Below are 25206 nucleotides of genomic sequence, written 5' to 3' on the forward strand. Positions count from 1 at the left end.
CTGGTCCAAAAAGCACTACCAGAAATTTGTAAATAAAATCCTTGATAGCTTTCTGTCTGTTGATTAAAAAGACTGTGGAAATCTACTGCAACCATTTTAAATCAAAATAATATACAAAAAACAGGCCTCTGGCAGCTAAACTATCTCAACAAGTGAGTTTTTCTACAGCATGTTGAGTACATGTTGATATTAGGCTGCCTCCACCCTAACAGACTCCAGCCTCTTCTCAGCAGTGTTTCTTCACATCTATCAGTCTAAGACTCAACACACATTGAAAACACTTACCTGCATGTCTTTAGTTGCGATCTCGCTTGGTGTCGGCCAGCTGTTGGTGTCCCCAAAATCTCCAACCTGAGCAGCAAAAGAGAACCATTCATGTGGATGACAGAACTGAGGCTTTCACAGCTTTTCAATATTAATACAGCATGATTGAGCAAAACACACATTCTATCAGAAAATAAAAATCTGTGTGACAATTTGGACTATTAATTAAAATAGATATCACAGCTGAGCACATTCATACAGCCGTCATGTATTTTGAAGACCTTGTCATTGTTGTTCTAGTTTTCTGAGTGGTCATCTACTGATTCTTTCTTTAGCACAGCATAGTTTGTGTCAGTTTCTGTGACACCATAAAAGTGTGAGGTCAAGGTGTGGTTACCAGCTGTCTGTCATCAAAAGCAGAAAGCTGTGAATGAAGCACTTTCAGAAGAATTGGCCTGCTTTATCTGCAATCCCATTAGCTCGCAGAAAGCATGTGCACATTCCAGGAAGTGTGAAGGGAGGTGGCAGCTAACTGCTCAGCGCATGGCTGATAAATATCAGCCTTCTGATGGGCTGTGCCTTCCCTGAGCTGTCTAATGAAGATATTCCATGTAACCTGCTCCTGGGATTGAGGTCCATGATTACAGAAAACAGCGGCAGCTTTTCTTAATATATAATCAAAGGGATTTGTTTTTGTTGGTACATGTGAAAATCTTAACGAGAATTTGAGAATTTAGCTTTGTAAACAAAATGACACACATTTAAAGAAGTAGTCAACAACAGTATAACAATTTGCTCTTTTGCCAGCACTTTGTGGGCGCAACCAGACTAAACAGTTTAAACATCTCTCTGATAGTTATGGGGACCGTGGAAGTCCCTGAAGGACACCATAGCTTCATGTTCTTTCTTTATATCGGAATGCTGAAGTCACATAATGACCAGCAGCCTGGATGTAGACCAGATAAGAAGAAAAAAAGAAAATTCAAATGGCGATTCCTCGTCACTTTTCAGCTCAATCTCTGATGTTCTTTGGACTTTAGACACTAACACAACAATCTATCATTATATACCTGACTTTTTAAAGATGTTTACATGATTCTTTTGTAAATTAACACCTAAGACATTTAACCCAACACTATACAAATTATTAGTAATTGTCTGAGTCAGTGATTTTTAACCACGGGGCCATGCTTAGGCCTTGAGCGCAAAGCAGAAAACATTCAGCTAGCTGCTAGCCTGCCGCGAAATTTATAAAGGGAGTATTTAAAAAAAAAAAAAAAAAAAAAAAGGTCATACAGGGCAAAAATATTGTGCAAGAACAATGAATTAAGTACAACTTTGCAAACAGAGACAACAAAGCAATGCTGAGGGGTCTGTATGGAGTGTTAGCTGACGTCAGCCGTGACTCAAACACTGAAGCCTTCAACACTAAAGCAGCATCTTGGAACCACAAATCCAACACTCGTGGGAAAGCCAGTGGAATTTCTAATAAACCAAAAAAGAAAGAAAATGAGCTACAGATACAGAAAACGTCTGTCATGTCTGGCAACTTTTAACAAAATTTTAAGTTTATTAAATAAATAATTAATTAAATTAAATGTGTTGTATTTAAATGTCTAAAACTACAAATTTGTTTACTTTTATTAGTTTGATTTGGAACTTTTATTATTTTGAATGTATTTTATTACAGCATGATTTTATTGATCAAATTTCCAGCTTTTCCTATCAGTTTTTTAAGTCCCTCTTTTTTTGTTGCTGTAGTAAAATCTAAGGCTGTCAAGTGGTTAAAATTTTTAATCCGCTCAATCATAGCTTACAAATGAAGTAATCCTGATTAATCACCATTCCTGACTATGCCTGAAAATTTTTTTACTATAATGTATCAACAGAAAGAGCAAACCAATGCTTGCTTGTGTTTTTCTTCACGTTTTTTACATTAGATGATTACTTTAGCTGCAATAGTCAGTTCAATGTTTCAGAAAATCAAGACCTTAAAAAATATCTCATTTGTGCCTCCTTTTCCTGGTCAATGTCCCTGCCTGGACCCCCATCTAAACTGTGCTATCTTCCTCACTCGACATTCCTAACACTGCTACTTCACTGTGCATCACTGCCTATAAAACACGAAAATATGACTGAGGCAATTATGTTATTAGGCTAACGATTTACTTTATTTCAACCAATCTTATTTATTTATTTTTAACCTCTACCAAGGTGGAAGTCAGGTATTTGGTCTATCTTTTTATTAGCAACATAATTCAAAAAGTTACGGATAGATTTTGATTAAATTTTCAGGAAATGTCAGAAATGGATTAAGGAGTGTGACATCTGAAGTGTTGTCTGTGGTAATATAGACTAGTTTCTTTCCACCAGGTACCCATAGCTATTGTTTATCTCAGACCAGCAGCTATGTTCTGCCCGGTGTGATCTGGAAAAAAAAATTAGTCGAGACATTTCGTTTTAACGTTGAAATCTGCGTCAATAAAATGTAGCGCGACATTTATATACGGCTCTATGGTACGACTCACAAAAATGTAACTTTTTTCTTTTTTCTTGTGTTGCGTGAACAAGCGCAACATTTCACATGCACGACTGTTGCCTGTCACTTCGTTGGAGAAGGACAACGATCGCGCAAGTCCCATAGAAAATAATGGCGAAGAAGCAACATCACCTCCCGTGTGTCCAGCCCTTAACTGGCGAGGTGTTAGCAACTCGGGCTGAATAAAACCAAAGCAGACGGGGCTGTGGGAGGAGTCTGCAGCAGAGTGCTGCAATGCCAGTGCGAAGGAAAAAAATAATCGGATTCTTTCATTTTTATGATCGTTGAAAACCCAGATTGTAATTGTGATTAAAATTCGATTAATCGCCCTGCCCTAAGAGTGAGACATCGTCTTCTTTTTTTTTTTATCTCTGCTGAGAGTTGCACATGAGCAATAAAGACCACCAGTGGAAAAATATGGCGGTGGACTAGGGAGCAAAATGGCGGTAGAGGACGTCAAAAGTCCGGGATAACTTCACGTTAAACTTATAAAATAAATTAAATACATGTGAGATTTGTAAAACGGAAGTAAGTCTGCAATGCTCGAACACTTAAAGAGGAGGCACGTCGGACTTAGATAACAAACTCATGCAAGATTTCAGAGCTGAAAGTGAAGTAAGAGGCATTTATAATAATCATGAGATACATTATCTGATTGGTCGACTAGTCGTTTTAATAGTCTGTGACTAATCGACCATCAGAACAGTCATTAGTTGCAGCCCCAGTTCAGTTATAAACATCCTGAGTGATATTAAATAACTGATCTCAGGATGTGCTCTTTATAACAACATTGAGCTGGCTACACTATCAGCCATCATCTTTGTTAAACTGTACCAAATTTATCAACTTATGTTGAAACATTTTTTTTACTATTTCCACTTTATTTTCTGCAACATTAAAAAAATAAATCAATTACCAAAAACACTCACACAAAAGACCAGGCACTGGTCTTGTAAGAGCATTAAATGTAGAGACACAGAAAGAAAAATATTACCTTTCCTCCACGTCTGGCTTTGGGTGGGTTCCCTGCTCTTACCACCTTGGCAGGACCACTCGATTCTGTGGGAACATCAAAACAGTCAACATTACAACTGGCTCTGCAAACAGAGTACACATCATGCAAAGCGTCTGTCAGCAGCAGCCTGTGAAAAGCTGGGAAATAACAGATTCTGTTATAAAATAACTTAATTTTTGTAAGGAAAAACAAAATGTTTTAATCAACACCTCCATCACTGGTCTTATCTTCCGGCAGCCTCTGCAGCTCCCAGTCAATAACCAGACTTTCTTTGGCTTCTTACCACCTTAACTGATAAACAGCCGTGGTATTGTACTTTGTACTTGTACAAGTTAAGTGAACATCTCAACCAACCAGAGCAAAACAAAACCGACTACACAATATAACATGCACACTGACTGAAAACCAGCAGCTGGAAAACTCATGGAGAAAAGACATTACGATTATACTGTATGTAATATAAGCCAGCAGCTAACATCCGAAACTTTCTCTGGTTCGCGCGCACAAAAAAAAAAAAAAGCCCAGAAAGGTACAAATAATTTGTTTGAAAGAAAATTTACATAAACATACCTGAACATTTAGACAACATCAAAGAGAACCATGTGTACATTTATCATAATAATAATAATAATGGATTAGATTTATATAGTGGTTCTCAAGGCACTGAAAGCACTTTACATTATATCCCTTATTCATTCACTCCACATTTATACTTGGTCATGGTAAGCTATAGGGCTGCACGATAAATCTTTAAAAAAAAAATCGCGATCTCGATTCACACATACACGTGATTTAATTTTTACACACAGCAATTCTCAAGCATGAGCTGAATCACAAACAAATGCTTCTAATTTCCTCCCGGATTTTTTCAAGCGTACCCAAACGCAGCACTGCCGTTGCCTCCTGCCTCAACCAATGATAAAGCACCGTTGCAACACGTGATTCAGTGGACATCCCTCCTCTACTTTAAAAAGATCATTTAAATGTCTTTTTTTTTGTTTGTTTTTGTTAAAGTTCAGTGCCAAAAACATTTTATGAAAAATCAGAATTGTGCAGCTCTAGTAAGCTTCATGTAATCACAGCTGCCCTGAGGCAGACTGACAGAAAGGTGGCAGCCAATCTGCGCCAGCGGCCTCACCGACCACCACCGAACATTCATACATTCATGCCCCAGCGATGCAGACACTGATGCCGACACTGATGCTGACAGTCATCTGTCTGCTTCTGGTGAATCTGTTTATGCATAAACACTTGCATAAGCTTCTTTTTTTCTCATGCAAATACAGCAAACAAGCCCCGAATAATCACGTACACTGTATTGTGTCTGGCTCACAACAAAGACTGAGATCTTCTATCTTTGGCTTCGGTAGTAAAGTAGTGAAAGCGGCTCACATGAAGCAGTTTACACCAAGAGTAAATCTCTGTAAGCTCCTTAAGGACGACTGTGGGAGACATCACTAGAGGCTGAATGAAAGGGGACAAGCAATCCTTCAACACCAACAACATAACTGGCAGAGTACGACATTTTCATTTGCCTGTGGACATGTAAATAAACAAAATATGGCAGATCTAAAAAGCCTCCATTATGAAACAAGAGTGCATGGGGCTGTATGAACCAAGTGAAATGAGTTGAATAATGAAAAAGCTAATTCTTTTATCACTTAATGGTTTCTTATTCTAATTTTCAGTAACATTTCTTGGACTGACAGCGGCTGCTGAAGAGATAAACTATAAGTGGAAGGCCGAGTCAGCAAAAACAAAGGAAACTAAGGAAGCTAAACCTGAAGATGAATAAAATCAAACACTCCTATTGGCCCTTTTAGCTAGAAAATTGCTGTGTTAAATTATTAAACTCCGTTCAGAAATTTAGAAAAGGTGTGAACAACCCATACAGCAGGGGTACCCAAGTCCAGTCCTCAAGATCTACTAATCAAGTGAATGGCTTGTTACCAGGCATCTGCAGAGCTGAATGACTTGTGGATGAGGGAATTAAGCCATTTGATTCAGGTGTTTTGGAGAAGGGTTGCATCTAAAAGTTGCAGGATAGTAGATCTCGAGGACTGAACTTGGGCACCCCTGCCATACAGCATGCATGGGTCACGTTCTACAGAGAGCCTGGATGTATAACACCAAGAAGTGGGTGAGGGAGCACCAGGCAGAATCAAGGGAATCATTGCTGCTTCTTACTGAACGTATGTTTGGGTTTTTGTCATATTGCATATCTTACATTCTCTCAAATGAATGGTGAGAGCTGTGCATTGTGCTTTGCCAAGCTGCCTAAACTGATTTTGAGACATTAGAAGACAAACTCAGGGAAGAAAGATGACGAATGCTACAGCAAATCTTCCGTCATCAAATCACATGAAACTGTTTCAGTGGCGATCACATTTCTATCTTCTGTCTCATGATGCTGGTGTCACACTTTTTAGCCCTGCCTCAGGCCTACCATAGTGTAAAAACTAAACATGTAGGGTGGGTAAACTCACTTCTTTTCAACAACAGTCTCCTGCCAGAATCAACATGGCAAATCGTAGAATTTTTTAGTACCAGTACACCGCAAGACCTGAGCAAAGGCTTAAATTAGAAGAATTCCCTTTTTATGTTTGGTGGATGAGGTATTCATTAACACTTTGGGACTCATGCATTTTGCCTAAATATAACCATAAAGCTTCAAAGCTCAAGAAAGAGAGAACTGAATGGCAGTATTGTGCATTAAACAAGCTTGAGTGATCTGAATGTGCTCATGATTTCAGTGATAATAAATCTGCCTCAAACTAAATAATATGGAAGATGTTTGCATGCAATGTCAGGAGACTAGATGGGGAAAACCAGGAGGAAACCTGGAACCAGTTTGACTTGAAAGGTTTAGATTCCTGTTTGGGTTTAACAGTGAAATTTCATTTTTATACAACTGTATACAAAATCAAATGATTATAAATGATACTGTGTGAGCTGAACTTGCAAAACACTGTCCTATTGACTCAGGCTAAAGTGGTTTGTGTGGTATACTGGGTGAGTGGATATTTACGTGCATGGATGCTGTTCTTATGCCAAGTTTGCAGGTTCGTTAGTGGTGTTAATGTTACAAAGCTAGCCAGGATTTTAAGTTTACTGTGACTTTGTCTAAGTTAATGAGAATTAAAATCTTGATCTCAAAAGATTTCAATAAAAAAAAAAAAAAAAAAAAAAAACAGAATCAAGATGTGTTACTGTGTCAGAGGAAATTTACCTGGAACATAGTTGGTATACACTACTGCTCAAAAGTTTGGGATCACTTTGCCATGGGATGTAATGGGGAAGTGATCCCAAACTTTTGAGCAGCAGTGTATTTAGAGTAAAAAAAATAAAATAAAATGAAATAAAAAAGAATCATAAGATAGTCGCCTAATTCATCAAGGAATTAATAAAATTATATCTGATGATGAACTGTGCAAAAGTAGAAGCTAAAAAGGTTAAGCTGAGCTGTTTTGCAGATGTTTTTACAGATGTCCAGGTAGGCACCTAAATGTGTTTAAATGAGCCATTTGACCGTTTTCAGGTACCACACTGGAAAACTAATTTTATTTCACTGATAAAAAAAAAAACTCTGCAACCAATAGGTTGATTTTCACTATCTACACCTATCAATGAGCCAGTCTAGAGAATAAAGGGATAACACCCCAATTCACCATAAAAACACCAATAATGTTCTAGAAAGACGTAAACCCAAACCTTGTATAATATACAAAGGTGCATCCCTCATTGTAAACCCCTTTCATGTTTATCTAAGCAACCCACAGCTTTGTGATTGATGTTAAACCAATGCAGTGTAAGTGGGGAACACACTAGCAGAGTTTCAACGAACTGGAATATAACTTATAGCCAGAAAATAGCAAAGCTGAGACATGATTTATACTTTACCTTTTTGCTACTCTGCTAGCTCATTAAGTTTTTATTCCACCGTGATGAGACAGACATCTTTATAATCTGCAGAGTCTCTGCTTTTATGCAATTGGAGTTGAAGTGGAGAAATTAGCAAAAGCTCTAAAGTGAACTAGGGTTGCAATGATTACTCAACATTGTCGACAATAGTCGACAATTAAAATAGTCAACAACTAAGTTACCCGTCGGCAAAAAAAAAAAAAAGAAGAAACCTACAGAGTGAGACACCGTCTTCTTTCTTATCTTTCCTGAGAGTTGCACATGTGCAATAAAGTCCGCAAGGGGAAAATATGGCGGTGGACCAGTGAGCAAAACGGCGACAGAGGACGTCAAAAGTCTGAAATAACTTTATGTTAAACTTACTAAATAAATTAAACACGTGAGATTTGTAAAGAGGACAGATTGGTGCTTTTTAGTGTGTGCAAAAATTGCTTGTGTCGTATGGATCTCGCTCATCCCCCTGTACATAGGGCGGTCATAATGAAAGGTTAACATGATGGAGACAGCTAAGATTCCTGTAATGTATTCTATTGTTGGAGTAAATGTATTCCTTGGCAAGCAGAGAGTTGAAAACGTCAGTCTGAAAATGGTAACACGTGAGACTCCTCAGCCTGCTGGAAATTCATGCTACTTACTTGAAGAAAAGGGTGGATTCTTCATACCAACCCTTTTGTCATTTTCACAACTTCTGAACTTTAAACTTAATGTTTGTTCAGTTTTAAGTAATGAAGTTGACAAATGAGGCAAGAGGGATTTAACTTGAACCTTCTGATACTACAGTGTTGACTTTTGCTTCATTTTGTTTGCTGGGTCTTTGTGATGGTCATGGATCCTCAATATTTTTCAACAGAGACTGCAGTATGCAACATAAGACCGGGTATTATTAAAAGCAGCACATTAGGAAAAAAATTTGTATGCACTTATGTGACTATATATGAGTGTTTGAAGTCACTTCAACCTTAAAAACTTGTGGAGAATTGTCCAGCCTCCTTGTCATTATCTTTACCTAAATTCAACTCAATTCGACTTGCCTATAAGCAACAGAGGAATTAGAGTGTTATTTTAATGGATGTATGCCGCCTGGCACTTCCTGGATGGCACAAATTTTTTCAAAAGCTGAACAAGGACAGGCTGAAGTCGGGATGTCTGGGTGCCCTCCATGCCATCTAGATTTTTTGGACTTCTGAAACTCTGTGAAGAAGCTCTGAGTCATTTTTGATTGTGCCGTTTGATTGGACAGTTTCTTTCAACTTAAATCCTTTCAAAGGTCAAACCAATACTCTCATTTTGTAATGTTTGAAAAAGTGATCCATGCTTTTATCTTATCGACACTGGAATACTATAGCAGTCTTTATTTAGTTTCTGCTGTGTCTGATGGGACTTGTTCAAAATGTGGCTGCTCATTTGCAAAGGAGACCACATTACACCAATTTCTGCTTCTTTGACTGACTTCCAGTCTGTTTTTAGAGTGGATTTTAAGATCCTCTGGTTTGTTTATAACTGTTTTAAAGGGTTAGCCCTTTCTTATCTTTCTGACCTTTTAACTCTTTCCACAGCACTAGGATCTGCTGATGGTTGTCCCGAGGTCCAGATTACAGTTTTTTCTGTTGTTGGCCCAAAACTACAGAAATGCCCAATTTTGTCTGCTTTGTTTGTGTTATTGCGTAATCAAAGTCTGTTGTTTTAAACATGTTTATAAACTACTAAACTAAATCATATTTCCTCTTTGTGATGTGGTGTTTTAACAGCGAATACCAGGTAGTGTATTGGAATAAGACAGGTGTCTAAAAGAGGTATTAGACCAGGGTCAAACAACTATTGGTTTGCTATGTGCTGGGGGGAATTATGGGTTTTTACCCAAATCATGTCATAGCAATATTGTTAGTTTGAAAGATTTATCAACTTGGTAAAAGGGGGAAAATGTATTTCCCTTAAGCCTTTAGCAGTACTCCTTAATTTGTTAACCCTACTAAAAGACTCATTTTGCACAACGACGTTCCTTACCGAGTACTGGATGGACATTTAGAATATTTTAAAAAAATTTATATTTAAGTTCATAGATTGAAACACAAAATACTCCACCTTTTCAAACACGTAACCTCGCTTATCTGTCTTTTTAAAATCAATTTGCAAATTCAATCTTAAAACAAGTGAATAAAAAAAGAGGCAAAAAATAATTTAGTATGCATTTAATTTAATTTACCATAACTAACTCCTGGACTTAACAAATGCAAGTCAAAGAGAAACTTGATTTTACCCTCTGATCTCTCTCTCTCTCTAATATACATATATTTTATATATGTACATATACATTACACACACACACACACACACACATTATATATATATATATATATATATATATATATATATATATATATATATATATATATATATATATATATATATATATATATATATATATATATACATATATATACATATGTGTGTGTGTGTATATATATATATATATATATATATATATATATATATATATACATACATATATACATAACATATAAAAACCACTCATAAAGCAACAACTGCTAAATGTTACCATACAATAGCTCACAGTCTGTAGATGCTGGAGTTACACACAATGGATTTGTGAAGCACTTCTTAAGCTTGAGGGTTACAATCAACAGTCTGAGATAATTATTCTGTACTCGTTTCTTAAAATCTAGCTGCAGACAACTAAAACTAAAGGACGAAATCCTTTCACTGTTAAAGCTAACCTTGTCCCTCTTGTCTTTCATTTATTTCAGCATATTTTCACCAATTAGTGCCTTGTACTTGGTGGATTTGTGATGTTTGCTTGGTTAATACAGTTAATATGATCTAGTGTGTGGATACATCCTTATTGAATCAGTGCACACATTATTAAAAGTTGAGGAACTTATTTAGATTCTCAAACCTTTCTTGTTTGGCTGGTTGATTTATGAAATTCAGAACACATGCTGATTAATTAGATACTGTACTTTTTATCCATTTATTTTCATCTATACAATACAGCAGCTACACTTGTCAACCTGCCATCATCGAACTGTGAAATTAAAGCTCCTTATAAGGTGGCACGGTTTCAAACAGTTAGCTCAGCAGGCATAATGTTGCTTCAGCATTCTGCTGCTTATACTAATCACGTCTGATGACGTCATGTGAACATGCCTGTCAGCCATTAACAATGGAACAAGAGTATTTCTCAAACCAAAGTTATCAAAGGTATTTGACCTAGAATCAGACTCATTATCCAAGTTACAATTTTGAGTCGATCAAACTTCTAGCATAAATGTCCTCCAGGTGTTTACAGTTAGCAGCCCTCCAAGTTTTGAAGCTGACCTGGACCCCTGCCTGGGTGCTTTTTTCCTTCTTCTTCTTTTATGTCCTGCCAGGTAGATTTTAAACTCTGTTCATTACATCAGTCAGATAACAGATGCAGACTATGAGAAAAATATTCAGAACCGACATGTTGGAAAGTTAAGAAATGTCTTTAAATTGATTGGTTTTCAGCTGAAGTCCTGGCCTTCAAAACGTCCCAGGAACCACTCCATTAGTTTTTATTTGTACTCAATTTTAAAGCAGAATTTACAGAAAAAAGTTTCAAAGTAGCCAGATACGGTTATTGGATTTGCTTGTTTGCATCAAGTTCAACTTTAGTGTACTTTGACCTGCAAACAAACAGTTAATAAAGTAAAGAAAAAAAGTCTAATCCTTAACCACCAGTCAGGAAAACTGGTAGCTCTGTTAGAGGCATAATTTGGTTCCAGCAGGAAGTTATTCTAAAATCACTGCAAAGCTGGTCCGAGTGACGGCATAAAGAAACATGTCTCCCCTGACCGCAATCAAATGGTTTGAATATTTTAAAATTTATGTGCTGTGGACTTTGCTGCCACCAAATCTCAACTCAATGGGCACTTACTGGAGATTTTTATTTATTTATTTTTTTTACTACCATCAAGTACGCAACAGCATGGCATTATGGACTGAGAGACGGCTTTTCAACATGTGCTAAATTAGTGTGTGGTTCATTTACAGTACCATTAAACAGTTGTTTTCAGTCTGATGGTTTTTCATCAAACTTTGAAACTTTCACCTTCAATAAAACTGATAGGAATCGTATCTTTAGCCATGAACTTGGAGATGAGGTCTGCCATCTTGGGGCCCATCCACACCAGGATAGTGCAGGTGATTTGTTTCAATTTGGAAGGAGATTTTGTAGATGTTCATACCTTCCTTTGGTTTGCTTTGCTTTCACATTGTACTTTACTCAAATGGACCACTCCAGTTCAGTTGTATCTGTGGATAACTTTGTGCAGTTACAACTCCTCACTAGGAGTGACAGTCCCCAAACCACCACTGACAGGGAAGAAAGAGCTGAGGAAGAAATTAGGGCTGGATTTTTTAAAAAATAGAATGATCAATTTGAATCGATTCACATAAAATAAATCCTATATTAATTCATAAAACTTTTTTTTGTCATAAACGTGATCCTACTCTCGCGTGACTTACCGAGGCTCAGCGAGATCTTTGCATATACTCACACACACACAGTTTTCCTGTCGAATTCTGTGAATCTAACCTGTGTAATTTTTCATCATATTGAATGACTGATGCACACTAGTCTCAATTTCAAACTGACACACAACACGGTGTACAACTGTGGATGAGAGCCAAATGGAGAAGAGCCACTCCTTTTCTACCTTTAGAGTAAAGTCTCATCTTGCCTTAGTGAGCAGGATGAAACTTTGAGCCCTGCTGACTTTGTTCCAACAAAGCTGTTTCTAAAAACTTTTGAAGGCTTCATTGGCTTCCTTTCAAATTTCATATAGACTTTAAAACTTTAGTTTCTGGGCGTTACATGTCAGGCCCACAATATATTGCTGACTTACTGTGTCCCTTCTCCTCAGGGCACACCCTTTGGTCTTCAGACCAGAGCCTTCTGAAAGTCCCAAAGGCGCATTTAAAATCCGGGAAAACATGGCTTTTCAGGCTGTAGCCCCCAGACTCCGGAATGACATGCCCCTGTCCCCCCGGAAGGTCGACCCCGTGGACACTTAGCTTTATGTTGATGGATATTATTTATTTTATGAAATTATGTTGTGTTATTGCACCAATTTTACGTACAATGCTTTGTGATTTTTCTCTGTGAAAAGTGCTTTATAAATAAACTTTACTTACTACTTTAACTGGCTTTTTATCACAGTTTTATTCTTCCCTGAATTTGGAAAATTAGTCTAGGAAGTGTTAAGTCCACTAAGAAAAAAGAGCAGGTCACACTTAAAAAATATTTCGTCTTGAAAAAAATGTAACATTGGTTTAATAGATTAAATCTAGTGGATACAACTTAATTTTAAACTAAAGTAGTTTTTAGTAATACTAATCTTAAATAAAATATATTAACTTTGGAGGCCAAAACGTTGAAAAAAAATGATGTACTTATGTTGAATTAGTGTAGTTAGAAGTACATGAGGAATGATGACGTGGGGGAGCAGGATTTCCCACAATGCTGTTCAGTTATATTACCAAATTAAAAATTATTTACTGTATGAAACCTTGCACTTATGCTTTGGCAGATTAGCAATAACTGATATTACAAAAAACTTTTTAAAAGTACTTTTGTTTATATTTTTTACTTTTTTGGTTTATTAATAATTCAAATGACCCCTTGAAGAGACCCTGATCACTACTGAAAAATACGATCATCCTTAATAGCCGAGTGTCAGACGTTGCTGGTGCAGAAAGCTTGACGGGTTTCCAAACAACAGCAAGATTACTAACAGGAGAGCACTTTATTTCAATGAAATCCTACAACTCTTGAATTAATTACAATACACAGTCCCACCAACAAAATTCCAGGAATGAGTAAGCAGCATGTTAAAGCAAACAAAAAAAACTTAGAACATTCCAGCAGGCCAACTTCTTAATGCTCATCAGCAGTTCAGCTCTCCTCGTGCTAAGTCATCCAGCTCTTACAAATATTTTGTAAAGACGTGGTTTCTTTTGTGGCCCTTTCTTTATCTTCCTATCTGCACTGTGAGCACCTGATAGCTTCTTAAACATTCACCAACATCCACATTAAGCAACTCTTCCACAAAATACTTCATGTAACAGCAACCTCCTGTTCTCCTTTCTGCTGGCTGACGTAGAAACTCTGTCAGGCCAACTTTGTGCTAAATTAAGTAAAGAAATCAGCATGAATTCCACAAGTATTTAACCCCTCTTATCTGCTTAGTCTGTGAACAATAATAATTATCCGACTCTGCTACTTACAGTGCATGACGAAGCATAGCCAACAACAAAGACACACACTGCGTGGGACATGAAGTTTCATCATCAGTTCACTCTTATGAAGTGATGAAATTATATCACTGATTTCCTGATTTTTTCCAAAGCCTCATCACAGGAAGTGGGACAACTTGAGTGTTTCTGCCATGTCACCATGACCCAGCACTCTCACAGCCTCTCTGCTTCCAGACAGTTTGCAGATGTAAACCTGACAAGCTCCTCAACCCCTCTATGTTTATGATTTTTAAAAACCACTCAGGAAATTGAAAAGCTGATTCATTAATTCATTCATCACTGGTCACTGCAGCAAAATGTGATCTCTGCATTAACCTTTTTCAAAGCATCAGAAGTAAAAATTTTCAGCCTCGAAGCTCCCGGTTGGTCCGTGTGCAGCTGTTCTGTTCAGGCTCAGCTCTGATGATCATCAGTTTAAAAAGGAACCTGGCTATTAGCACATTTTGGCCCTTAACATGTAGTTTTTGACCTGTCCTACAACAATTAACTGTTTCTGCCACATGAAACTTCCTAATTACTTTAAAAATAATATGTATTTACTACATTTCTGAACTTTGGAAGTTGCCATTATTTTACTTGTGCAATGCATTCTGGGAGATTACGTATAAGGGTTGCTCTCTGGACTAGTATACATGGAGGCTAAGGCAAATGCGAGTTGTTTGTGGCAAGTTTTTCTTCTTAAACCGTGGGTTCACATAAACAATGCTTCACTGAGCTGCTGTTGCTGTAAAAAAGAACAAAAAATGACAACATGACAACATGCATCTTTGCGGTTTTCTGAGCGATAAGAAGAGGAGAGCTGAATGGGATAAAGTCTGTGGACAGAGCACAAAGACCCACATTTATGCTCGCCACACTTCTCTCCTCCTTTTGAGTCAATTCATTGACCACAGATGCTAATGGAGCTAACCAGACTGGTGAGTAAAAACAAAGACTGAAACCAACAGAACATCATCAACAAGATGCTGCATTTCAGAGTTGCAGTGGGAAAAAAAAAAACAAAGAAAAATGTCAAGCAACACTGGATGTCCTGCTGTCAGCTTCTGAACCATAAGGCCAACCCTGAACCATGAGACCAACCCTGGACAAACCACCGGTTCATTTAGTCCTGCAATCTGGAAGTTTGCAGTTTTTCTTCAACTACGACCAACAGAAGGCAGCCCATTAGATGTAGCAGTACAGGGGCAGCAGATGTCTGTTAACCAATAACTACGAATCATATTGAAAACTACAGATCATATTTATGCAGGTAAGCAGCTGGAAAAATTGAGAGGAAAACCATCAGTCTTGTGTCTCAGTCAGATGAACTGCCTCAAAGTTTTCATGTGCCGTTATGTACACGGAAACTTTGATATCTGTTAACGCGGTTAAACGCAATAAACTTGTGTGATTTACCATGTTCATTTTTCATTATGATATAATGTGTAAGGGACTATTGTAATCTGTAGCTATTAGAGAAGGTTTGATCCTGAAGCTTACCGTGAACCGCCGCCGACAGAAAGCAGAGATCTTTGCAGTTAACGTCTGTGTGTTATACTTTGGTCAATTCCATCATCTTCGTTCACTCGATCATCCTCATCTTTAAATCTGTTTTTAGTGATTTCCTAATCATTGCTTTCCTTTTCAGTGAGCTCGGTTTCACATTGAAAAGACCAAACAGAAAACATTGAGCCAGTGTAATGCTATATATCGCTGAGACAGCTACAGTCCTTAAATGTTACTGAGAACATACGAACGTAAACAACAATGGCGACGTATAAGAACTGTAGAGTGGATTATTATTTATAATAGGTTTTTACAGCTGAAGTAAATGTTTCATAAACAGCTTCATGAATGTATTTTAAGCCACTATAATTATGAGCATGGTACAAATTAAACCTGCCAAACACCAACATGTGTCAGTTGAAAGCAAACGTAGCTGCACGCTAAAGCTAACATTCGAAATCCTTATTTAATTATAATTATCATATTAAATGTTTTCCTGCACACTACAACACGTTTGCCAGTATTTGGTCTAAAAGTGAAAAATTAAGTAAATCAAGATTTTTAAAAAAAATGTAAAAAAAAAAAAAAAAAAAAACTTTTGTGACATTTCCGTGCCATTTGGGCATACTAAGACAGAACACAGAATGAAGAAACAACTTGTTCATTTATTGGTTAATGCAGGATTACTTCGATTTGTACCACATAACAGCAAAACATGTAGCTGCATCAGATGAACATATTTCTATCAGAACTTTTCCAGAGGTCTTCCACACCGTTTCTCTCCGGCCAGAGCAGCATATCATCATCATGTTGTTTACCCACAATGCCTTGTGCTGAACCCACAATGCACTTTAAAGTCTTTTTCCTGTATTTCGTAAGAGATGCATCCCATTTGTATGCCGACCAAGTCCACTATATTCTCCAGCCTTCAGTTTGTTACCAACCTCAGTTTTGCTCTCCATTGACTAGTAAACCCAGAACCCACTGTTTATTCACAGCCGCCTGAATCAATACAACCTTAAAACCTCCCGCTCCCACAAGATTTGCATTAGGTCCCGCAGGACCCCAGACCCAATGCAAGCTTCTGCTCTGCCCACCTTGCCCCAGTCGCAGAGCTTTGATGCCGGACTGGGGTCTATTAAAACATCCACTGCTGAATCATTTGACGGAGGACTGAATGCTGACTGAAGACTTTATATTTTTAATTCATAAACTCTCTTCAGTCTTCTGCATTTATTTCCCACATCCACCTTCCAAGCACCCGGACACACTGATCTACACATTAGACTACCAGAGGCGGCTATGAAAACTGTCCCCGCCAATTCCAACAGATCACATCAACTCTCATCTCTCCAGTGCAGCAAGTTCAATTACTTCAGATGGAAAGGATCCTGTTTTTAAACTTTAAAACAAAAAAGCAGCTGCACGGGTTTTTAACAGCAAACCAACTGCATCATTTCTCCAAATGCTCTACCTCAGTTGATGTTTGTCTAAACTATCTTATTTCACCTGCCTGTACACAAGACTGGTGTGTACACCTGCCTTGTACACACACTTCCTGTGAAGACCAAAGAAATTCCCATGTGTGGATCTGCCTGCATTGGCGACAAAACCTGCTTCAAATCCCACAGAATATCGCTGGTGAAACCTATAAATAAACTCAGCCATGTTGGCTGTGCAGAGATAACCTCAGTCATGGTGCTGGGAAACCAGCCCAGTCCTTACCAGATACTGGGATTTTTTTAATTCACAATCATCTGGAGGTTTTTTTTTTTTTTTTTTTTGTTCTGTTTTTTTTTCTCAATCCCACATTTTTGTATAATTATTCTGAGGTCATATTTTCCCTGACAGGTTCATCTGATTGAATCAAGTGTTGGATTGTGGCTTTTCCTGTTAGTGTAAGCAAGTAATATGAGGAAAAGCAGCCTCCTGACATACCAAAATGTCTTCAGAAGCCAACAATATCTTTGATTAAAGCTTTAATTAAATATCTTAAATATACATGTTTTTTTCACGTAACAATCAACTTTGAAACTATAATGAGGTGATTATATTCAAACTCTGAAATAATGTTTAATCTGTGTGAAACACACATACACACTTGCAGCCTGATGCCCTTTCATGCAGAGGACCATTACAACAGCAGAGGGAAGCCAGTCTGCAAGAACCAAATATGGAGGAAATGGCTGAGTGTATTCTGACACAACGTCTGCCTCACACACTACAGACTCTCCCTGGTGTCACATGACCGTGCAGTGACATCACCTCTAACAGAGTGAAAAGCTCAGAGAGCCGGGACGCATCTCCCTGGGCAACCTCGGCCACTTTAACAATCCGCACACACACACACACACAATCCAAGTTGAGGTCAAGTAACAGCTGAGTGACCGGGAATCTAACTTGACCTCACATGTTACCCGACACCACAGGCCCTGATGCTGAACTCCAGCTGGTCAGCTCTCCATCCAAATTCCTGGAGGACTCCAATTTATTCTTAGAGGCTAAGGATAAATTATTAATCTAAACAATGCTAATCACAATTAAACCTGATTTAACCCATTAAGATTGGAGGCAACATTTAGTCATGAAAGTGTAACTATACACCCTACTTTCTGAGGGGAGCTGAGAGTGGGGGGGTCAGGACACACAGGCAGAAATGATTGACAGACAGCAGCTCAGTTCACTGGAAAGATGCAAAGCAAGATTCAAAGAGCAGCTACACCACAGAGCGGTCTTTGAGGTGGAAGACTTTTCCCCTCCAGAATCTCCTCAGCTACACATGAACAAGCTGGTCCTGAACCGTATCAGTCTGAGCCGTTAGCGCTGTTGCGCTGGCCTGTCAGCAGCTCTGGAAAGCTGTGGAGACTCGCGGCAGGTTGTGGCAGCTGCAGGAAGTGCTGCAGGAAGTTACTGCTGCTACGATTTGAGCTGCTGTCTGTTACCAGATGAGGATCAGCAGGTAAAGAATAAAGTCCGGTGTTATTTTTATACCCCTCAGAGGCACAAATCCGTCCCACTGAAAGAAGTCTGAAACTAACAAATCTACACCATTTAAGTTCACATGCCTTCATATGCGTTGGTGGGCGTGGTTTTCTATGCCTGCTTGGCGAGGACCCGTCTATCTGCATTTGGAGGGAGGAGCTGTGGGGTATTTTAAATTTCTCATGACGTAGATAACCTCCCTATGTCACGAAAAACATAACCTAATTTTACCCTGTAGAGGGTTTGAGCCATTTTTTTACCTACAAATCCCATTTTTAAATAAATTTAAAAAATACAAATTTATCAACGGTATATGTGGTTTTCATGAGAAATATGTAATTCTGTGTTTACAGTTCAAAAAGCACTTTTTTGGATGCACTACCCCTTTAATGTTTAAAGGATGCCTGAGGTCTCATTCCAAACACCTTTACGGCTCTGATCTTCATTCCTTGCATCATCTGATTCTTGAGCAGCCACAGTCATCCAAGCCTTGAGAACACAGTGAGGCGTAGCAACGCCGTCATCACTGATGGCTTTAAAGTGTCCTAAGAAACACAATCAATAAACTGGGATCAACTCAAGTGTGCCGAAGCGATGCTGAGCTTCTTATATCTGCATCAAAATAAATGCCTCTACATATTTCTCCAGAAAAATGTACAAATTTGCACCAATGTTGCTGCATGTCCCCGACGCATTAAAATCTGAAAGGCCACAGTAAACTCACCATCAATGCGTTGCACGGACACACCTAATTTTTCCCACAAAAAACGATATTGTGAACAACTTGAGTTTAAAATCACAGTAACTAGCAAAATAAACTTTGCTGTCAGCAGTCCAGACACGTGCCGTCAACCCTCTGCGCATTTAAAAGATGCACAGACCTGATCCATGTACACATAATATCATGCTAGTTCAGCCACAACCAAAACGACTAGCCTGTCACCACGGATTTAATTTTAATTAAAAATACAAACTTCATAGTAAGTAAACTCATGTTTCTACTCCTCGATTATGATTAAACCTTAACTTATTTAAATAATGGCATGTCCTTTCTGCCTCTACAAGGTTACATGTTCACAATTCTCCTCCGCCTGATGTTCAAAGAAACATTCACATGCAGGTGAGCACAATCATACCAGCTGACAGGTAAATAAGAGATAATAACCAGGCTTCACTAATTTACCCTCCATCCCGCCGATCAAACTGATGTAATGTAGTTTGATCGTAGTGTTATTTAAAGTTTACAACTATTCAAAGTCTTTGCCCTATTGTACCCATCTGTGGTATAGCAGCGCTTTAAACTGCAGCTGCCTCTTTCAAACAAATGTTTTCCAAGGCCCAGCCCAGCTTCTGATCAGTTATTGTGTTTTATTGAGAGCAAAGCTGCATTTATCTCACATGACATATATACACACACTCATATATATATATATATGAATGAGAGAGAGAGAGAGAGAGAGAGAGAGAGAGAGAGAGAGAGAGAGAGAGAGAGAGAGAGAGAGAGAGAGAGAGAGCTCTCCCAGTTTTATGGATTGCTTTGGATTAATTAAATTTGAATTTATTCAAATTGATTAATCTTTTTTTTTTAAACTCAGTTCTGGTTAATAAGCTGTCACTTCAACTGAGCAGGTGAATCAAAAATCTTGATCTTGTTTGTAATTAATACACTTAGTTTTTCCCCGGGTACTCTGTCCTCAGTAAAGTAAATCCCATCAAAGTCTGGATGAATGGCCACAGAATCTTAGCCTGGACACATCACAAACAGTCCACACCCGAACCCCCAGCAAGGGATGTTCCTTTATCAGCAAGTCCAGACACAACACGGGGACAGATAAAGTAACAAGAGTTGGACGACTGAGGACACATACTCCAGAGAAACAGCTGATAGAGTGTGTGATGGGTGGGTGTGTGAAGTCTGATGGGAGAGGTGGAATGAAGTCAGTACTATCAACACTGTTTGCCGTCTGTTTTGTGATATCTGGAGAGCTTTTTTTTTTTTTTAACTGTTTACACTTTAAAACGTGACATTACTTCATTTTGCTTCTGTGCCTCACATCTGAAAAGTACTGAAAAACATCAAATGAAAATGGCTTGGCCAAAATACTATAAACAATTTTTTGAGGTTTTTTTAAGCATTCATGGCCTTTAGCTTAAAAATTATTTCAGGCTCAGATATTAAGAAGCTTCTCTATCTGTACAATCTAAACACTTCCGCTCATGCTCTGTAGCCCTTTGACATTATCTTGAGGGGCTGCATGTGGAAACAGAAATGATCAGTTTACCTTTCCTTTCCAGGTCTCTTGCATTAATTAAAAAAAAAATCTCCAAATGTACTGATGAGCGGTTACAACAGGTAAATGTTTGGAGAATTTACAGAAAGCAACCATGCCTGTAGAATTTGGGTGCTGCTTCATTTCCTTTTAGCCACATAATTTGTTGTTTTTGCAGAGAGATATTGCTTTTCATACAATAAAAAAAAAGTTGATACAGTTTTAAACTCAACCAGCATCCGCAACATTTTTGACATACAGAATATCAAAGTGTAGTTTCTATAGTTTGGTGTAGTGTATGTCCAAGTTTCATTTCTATAGTTCGGGTTTTTTTAAACTAGGATTTTTTTAAACTGTGGGGGAGGGTTTCCTGCTCTGCCCCTCCACTTTTCTCTCCCCCACTACTTCTGACTGTTTAGTAAACAGGCAACAGGTGTTTTATTCTTTTTCATCACTAATATCATGCAGTTAAAGTTGGGAACATTAAAACATTAAACTTGCCATAATACTCATCAATATCACTTCTACTCCTCAGAACTTCAGGACAAAAATTTACAATAAATCAAGAATATTGAACCTCTTCGTTACTTTACGTCACCCGAGTCTCAGGTTCCTTCTCTTTCCTTTAAAAGTATTTAAATATTGGCCTACCTGTATGAACCTCAACCATGAATGAGTCATTACAGCTTCTTGACATTGTTTTTTTTTTTTTTAACATAACCAAAGCATCATCTGAAACAAAACGTGAAGGCGAAACTTGTCTCATTACAGTTAAACGTTCCTGTCGCTAACACATTAGCATTAACGTTAACATTAGGGTCATTTCTCTGGTTTGAGCAAAATATTTGCTAAACCTATCCTTGCTCAGGTACCTTTCTCTCAGCCTTTTCTTTCTCCTTCAAAGGTGGATTTATGGTCGCGCGGCGTGTGCATAACCACCGTAGGCCTGACGTAGCTCTGCAGAGGCTCGACGCACACCTCTTCCAGACCTGACGTAAATGTAGACATGATCGAGGAATTATTCAATTCGGATTAAAAATCAGAATAAACAAGTCACGTACTTGGTATTTAAGTTTAATTAGGACTGCCCATTTTTATTTAGAACAAGGTTTTTAATAATTTTTTATCTTTTTAAAGAGGATTTCATTTTTATCCTAAATTAAAGGAGAATAAAAACTCATGTAAACATGGCCACTAAATAAAATAACTCAAGCCCTTAAAGGGGCAATAGACAGAAATTCCTCATTTCTAGATTGAGGGAATTAAAAAATGGCTATGTGAAGAACTAGAGGTGTAATTTCATCTGGAGTCTAGCCTGACGTCACACACTGCCTCTCTGTGTTGATCTCCAGCCCGGTGTTTGCCAGCCGGTCAGGTCGCATGTTGATGTACGTTCATGTGAATCGCCGCCTCCTCCCTTCTCTCAGAGGCCTCGGTCCTCCTGCCCTATAAAAGCTTCAGCCAGCGAGCAATAGCAGCGCATGTTTTGGATGCAAAATGGCAGAGAGCTGAATGAAACATTGACGGGAAGGCAACCTGGACCCGACGTTACCTCGAAAAACAAGTTGTGAGTGAAGATGTTGTCAGACAGAGAAAAAGACAGAACCCGGGTTAACACTAGCCTTGTATTTCCAAAGAGGAAAGCACTGCGAGAGCTAAAGAAGCTACAATTTGATTTGAAGCTAGCTCTTCTCCTGAACAGCAAGTAAAAACATAAATGTTATAAGTTACTTTGACATGTTTCACAAAATTATGATATTGTTTTGTTCAGTGTGTTTGCATTTTCGTTTGCGAACAAAGTGAGTGTTAGGAAGAGGTGTGGCTTACTACATACTTTGTTTTGGTCTACAGGCAGCGCACAACAGCAAACCTTGTGGTGAAACAATTTTGCTTATTGCCCCTTTAAGATGCGACTCTAAGCCAGTGGTTCCCAAACTGGGGGTCGGTCGCCCAGAGTTATACCAGGGTGGGCGCAGCAAGGCTAAATAAAACTTGTAGTTTTTGCCCTGCTAGCAAAACATGGACAAATTTGTTAAAGTTCCAGTGAAGAAATAATGAATTAACGACAGACATTTCAACTACCAGAAAAATATATATTTTTGTAAATGAAAAGGAGGCACTGCAGAAGAAGTTTGGTAACCACTGCTCCAAGTGTTCACTTTCACCTCCAAACAATAAAAACCAACCACATTGTCACAGATGAACTGATCTGCTGAACTCATGTCAACACATTTACAGCCATTTGCAAGCTGCAACCCTTACATCCCACTTCACCCACTCCTGCTTCCACACTCAAACCAGGATCATGACCTTCGCTGACTTCCCAACATTTTTATCATGCACTGCATCAACATGAGTAATTTAAGGTTTTTCCTCATGCTAAAAGGAAAGCTAATACACGAAGTCAGACATACATGGTCATTTATTCATTTGGCAGAATTTCAAGTCACTTTTAACTGACTTGAAATTCAAGGAACATGGTGGCAGCAAGTCAGGCTGCTTTCTTCATAATGAAAATCATGAAAAGGAGCTAAAAATTTTCAACCAAAAACTGTATGCTTCAATGAGAAGATTTATGTTTGTGGTGCAACCATTAAAGGCAGGATGAATGGGCTGAAATTACATTTCAAAACACTTGGTTCATGTCAGACAGTGATGTAATACTTAACTAGCTTTTTTCTTTTTAAAGATGCATCTGCAATTCCAGCCCAGTAATCTGTTAACCTTAATATATGCCAGCTTTGTCAGAAGTCCCGAAACACTGGCTGCTGCCCCCCAGAGAAGCCATCAGACTATAGCTGATGAGCTCACAGGCTCATATCTACTCAACAAAAGGTTGGACCAGTAAAAAATATCAGCTCCAAACCAGAATTGCTCAGGCTGCAGTCTGGAGTTTTCTCCTGGTAAAAGGTGCTTAGCGTGTTTATGCATCGTGTCAGTCTGCTTACAGACACTACTACAAAATGCAGCATGTGAACAACACCTCTAATGCTGCGTAAACATACCATTAGTCAGCAATTACACACATATGAAGAAGGAAACTTTACTGAACTATAATAAAATCTTTTTTCCATCCACAGTAACACAGAAGCACATGAGTTTGGCTGAATTAAACTAACCTTTAAAGTGTGAGCACATCATAAATCTCAGTTTGAATTTGTTTGGTCTTAAATTTGCCAGCATCCCTCAGATGAAGTCCACGTCAGCTTCAAGTCTCAAAGGTGAATTTATTAAAACCGGTTCTGACACAACTAACTCAATATAGAGTACTTACTCCAAAATATTAAATCATTTTACCGTTCATCTTGTAAATCAATGCAGCTATGCACACTCTCCAGACCGCCAGACGTTTACCCAACAAAGATGTCTGCTTTACATCAACTTTTACATCCTCTCATTTCTCTCATCACCTGGTAATCATACTGTCCAAGTCATCCTCAGGTTTCCTCCACTCTCTGGAGGATCTGGGTCAAAACAGCAAAAAGTCGCATTAACAATGAAAAACATCTGATGTCTTGCATTTATGAAGCCATCAAACTAGAGTTAAGTTTGCTTTTGTCACTGGTTTCTGCAGCAGCACAGTCCTCCCCATGATATTTTTTGGATGTGGATCTATTTTCAGCCTAAGCATTGCTTTTCTGTCAGTTAGCAACAGCAGGTGCCACATCAGGACAGGAAGCTAACAGACTTAGCTAAGTGGCTGCATTTTGCCTGCAGTTAGTTCATTTTGTGCTCTGGACAGAGATTAATTGTAACATTTCACTCACTAAGACCGTGCTTGAAGCTAATTGCATTTTGCCACCAGCAAAAGTGCTGTGAGAACCAGCCAACAAACGGTATTAAGGTGTCCTAGTCTGCAACATTCAGGAAAACATACAATCAACCCACAACGCTGGAGATTATAAAGCATATCAAACATTCTGCATGACTAAACCGCTCTCACAGAGGCTAAATGTTGTCCCACCTCAACTTCTGACATTAATTTGCCATGTGGTCATAAATTAAGGAAACAGTCCATCAATATTGCACTGAGGTCAGATGAAACTATTTACCTAAACTCACCAGAAATCAGTGTTTGTAAACACAATTTGACTAAATAAAGGAAAAGAAGCACAATCATCTTATACTGATCTGCTTAAACAAGTCCAACCCTGTATCCCACACATTTTAATGAGAAGCTAAATCCAAGTGATCACATCTTATAGATTTATCTACCCTGTAAGATGGCTCACAGACATGCCTCCCACAAATATTTGCAGCCAAACAAAGGTGGAGCTACTAAGCAATATGTTGCTCTAATATCTGGTCTTGTAATGTCTGGACAAAACGTGGCAAGAGATTTATGTTTAATTAGACTTCAATCTCTCAAACCATTTCCAACAATAAATCCCTGCTTCCCTGAGCTCTGTGTGGAAATCCAGAGCTTGATCCCA

At 38.3% G+C, this 25206-nt stretch overlaps 1 protein-coding gene across 6 annotated transcripts in view; it reads right to left on the reverse strand.

Annotated features, from left to right (window-relative positions):
- The window catches only part of larp1 (La ribonucleoprotein 1, translational regulator), a 59299-nt gene that overhangs the window by 28578 nt on the left and 5515 nt on the right, over positions 1-25206 (reverse strand). For all 6 annotated transcript variants that reach the window (XM_042008063.1, XM_042008062.1, XM_042008060.1 and 3 more), the window contains exons 2-3: positions 3798-3862; positions 286-351 (exon numbers count right to left, since the gene is read on the reverse strand). In XM_042008063.1, the coding sequence (XP_041863997.1) occupies positions 286-351; positions 3798-3862 (131 nt within the window). The remainder of the gene's footprint in view (positions 1-285; positions 352-3797; positions 3863-25206) is intronic.

This window comes from Melanotaenia boesemani, chromosome 15, assembly GCF_017639745.1.
Source record: "Melanotaenia boesemani isolate fMelBoe1 chromosome 15, fMelBoe1.pri, whole genome shotgun sequence".
Taxonomy (NCBI): Eukaryota; Metazoa; Chordata; class Actinopteri; order Atheriniformes; family Melanotaeniidae; genus Melanotaenia; species Melanotaenia boesemani.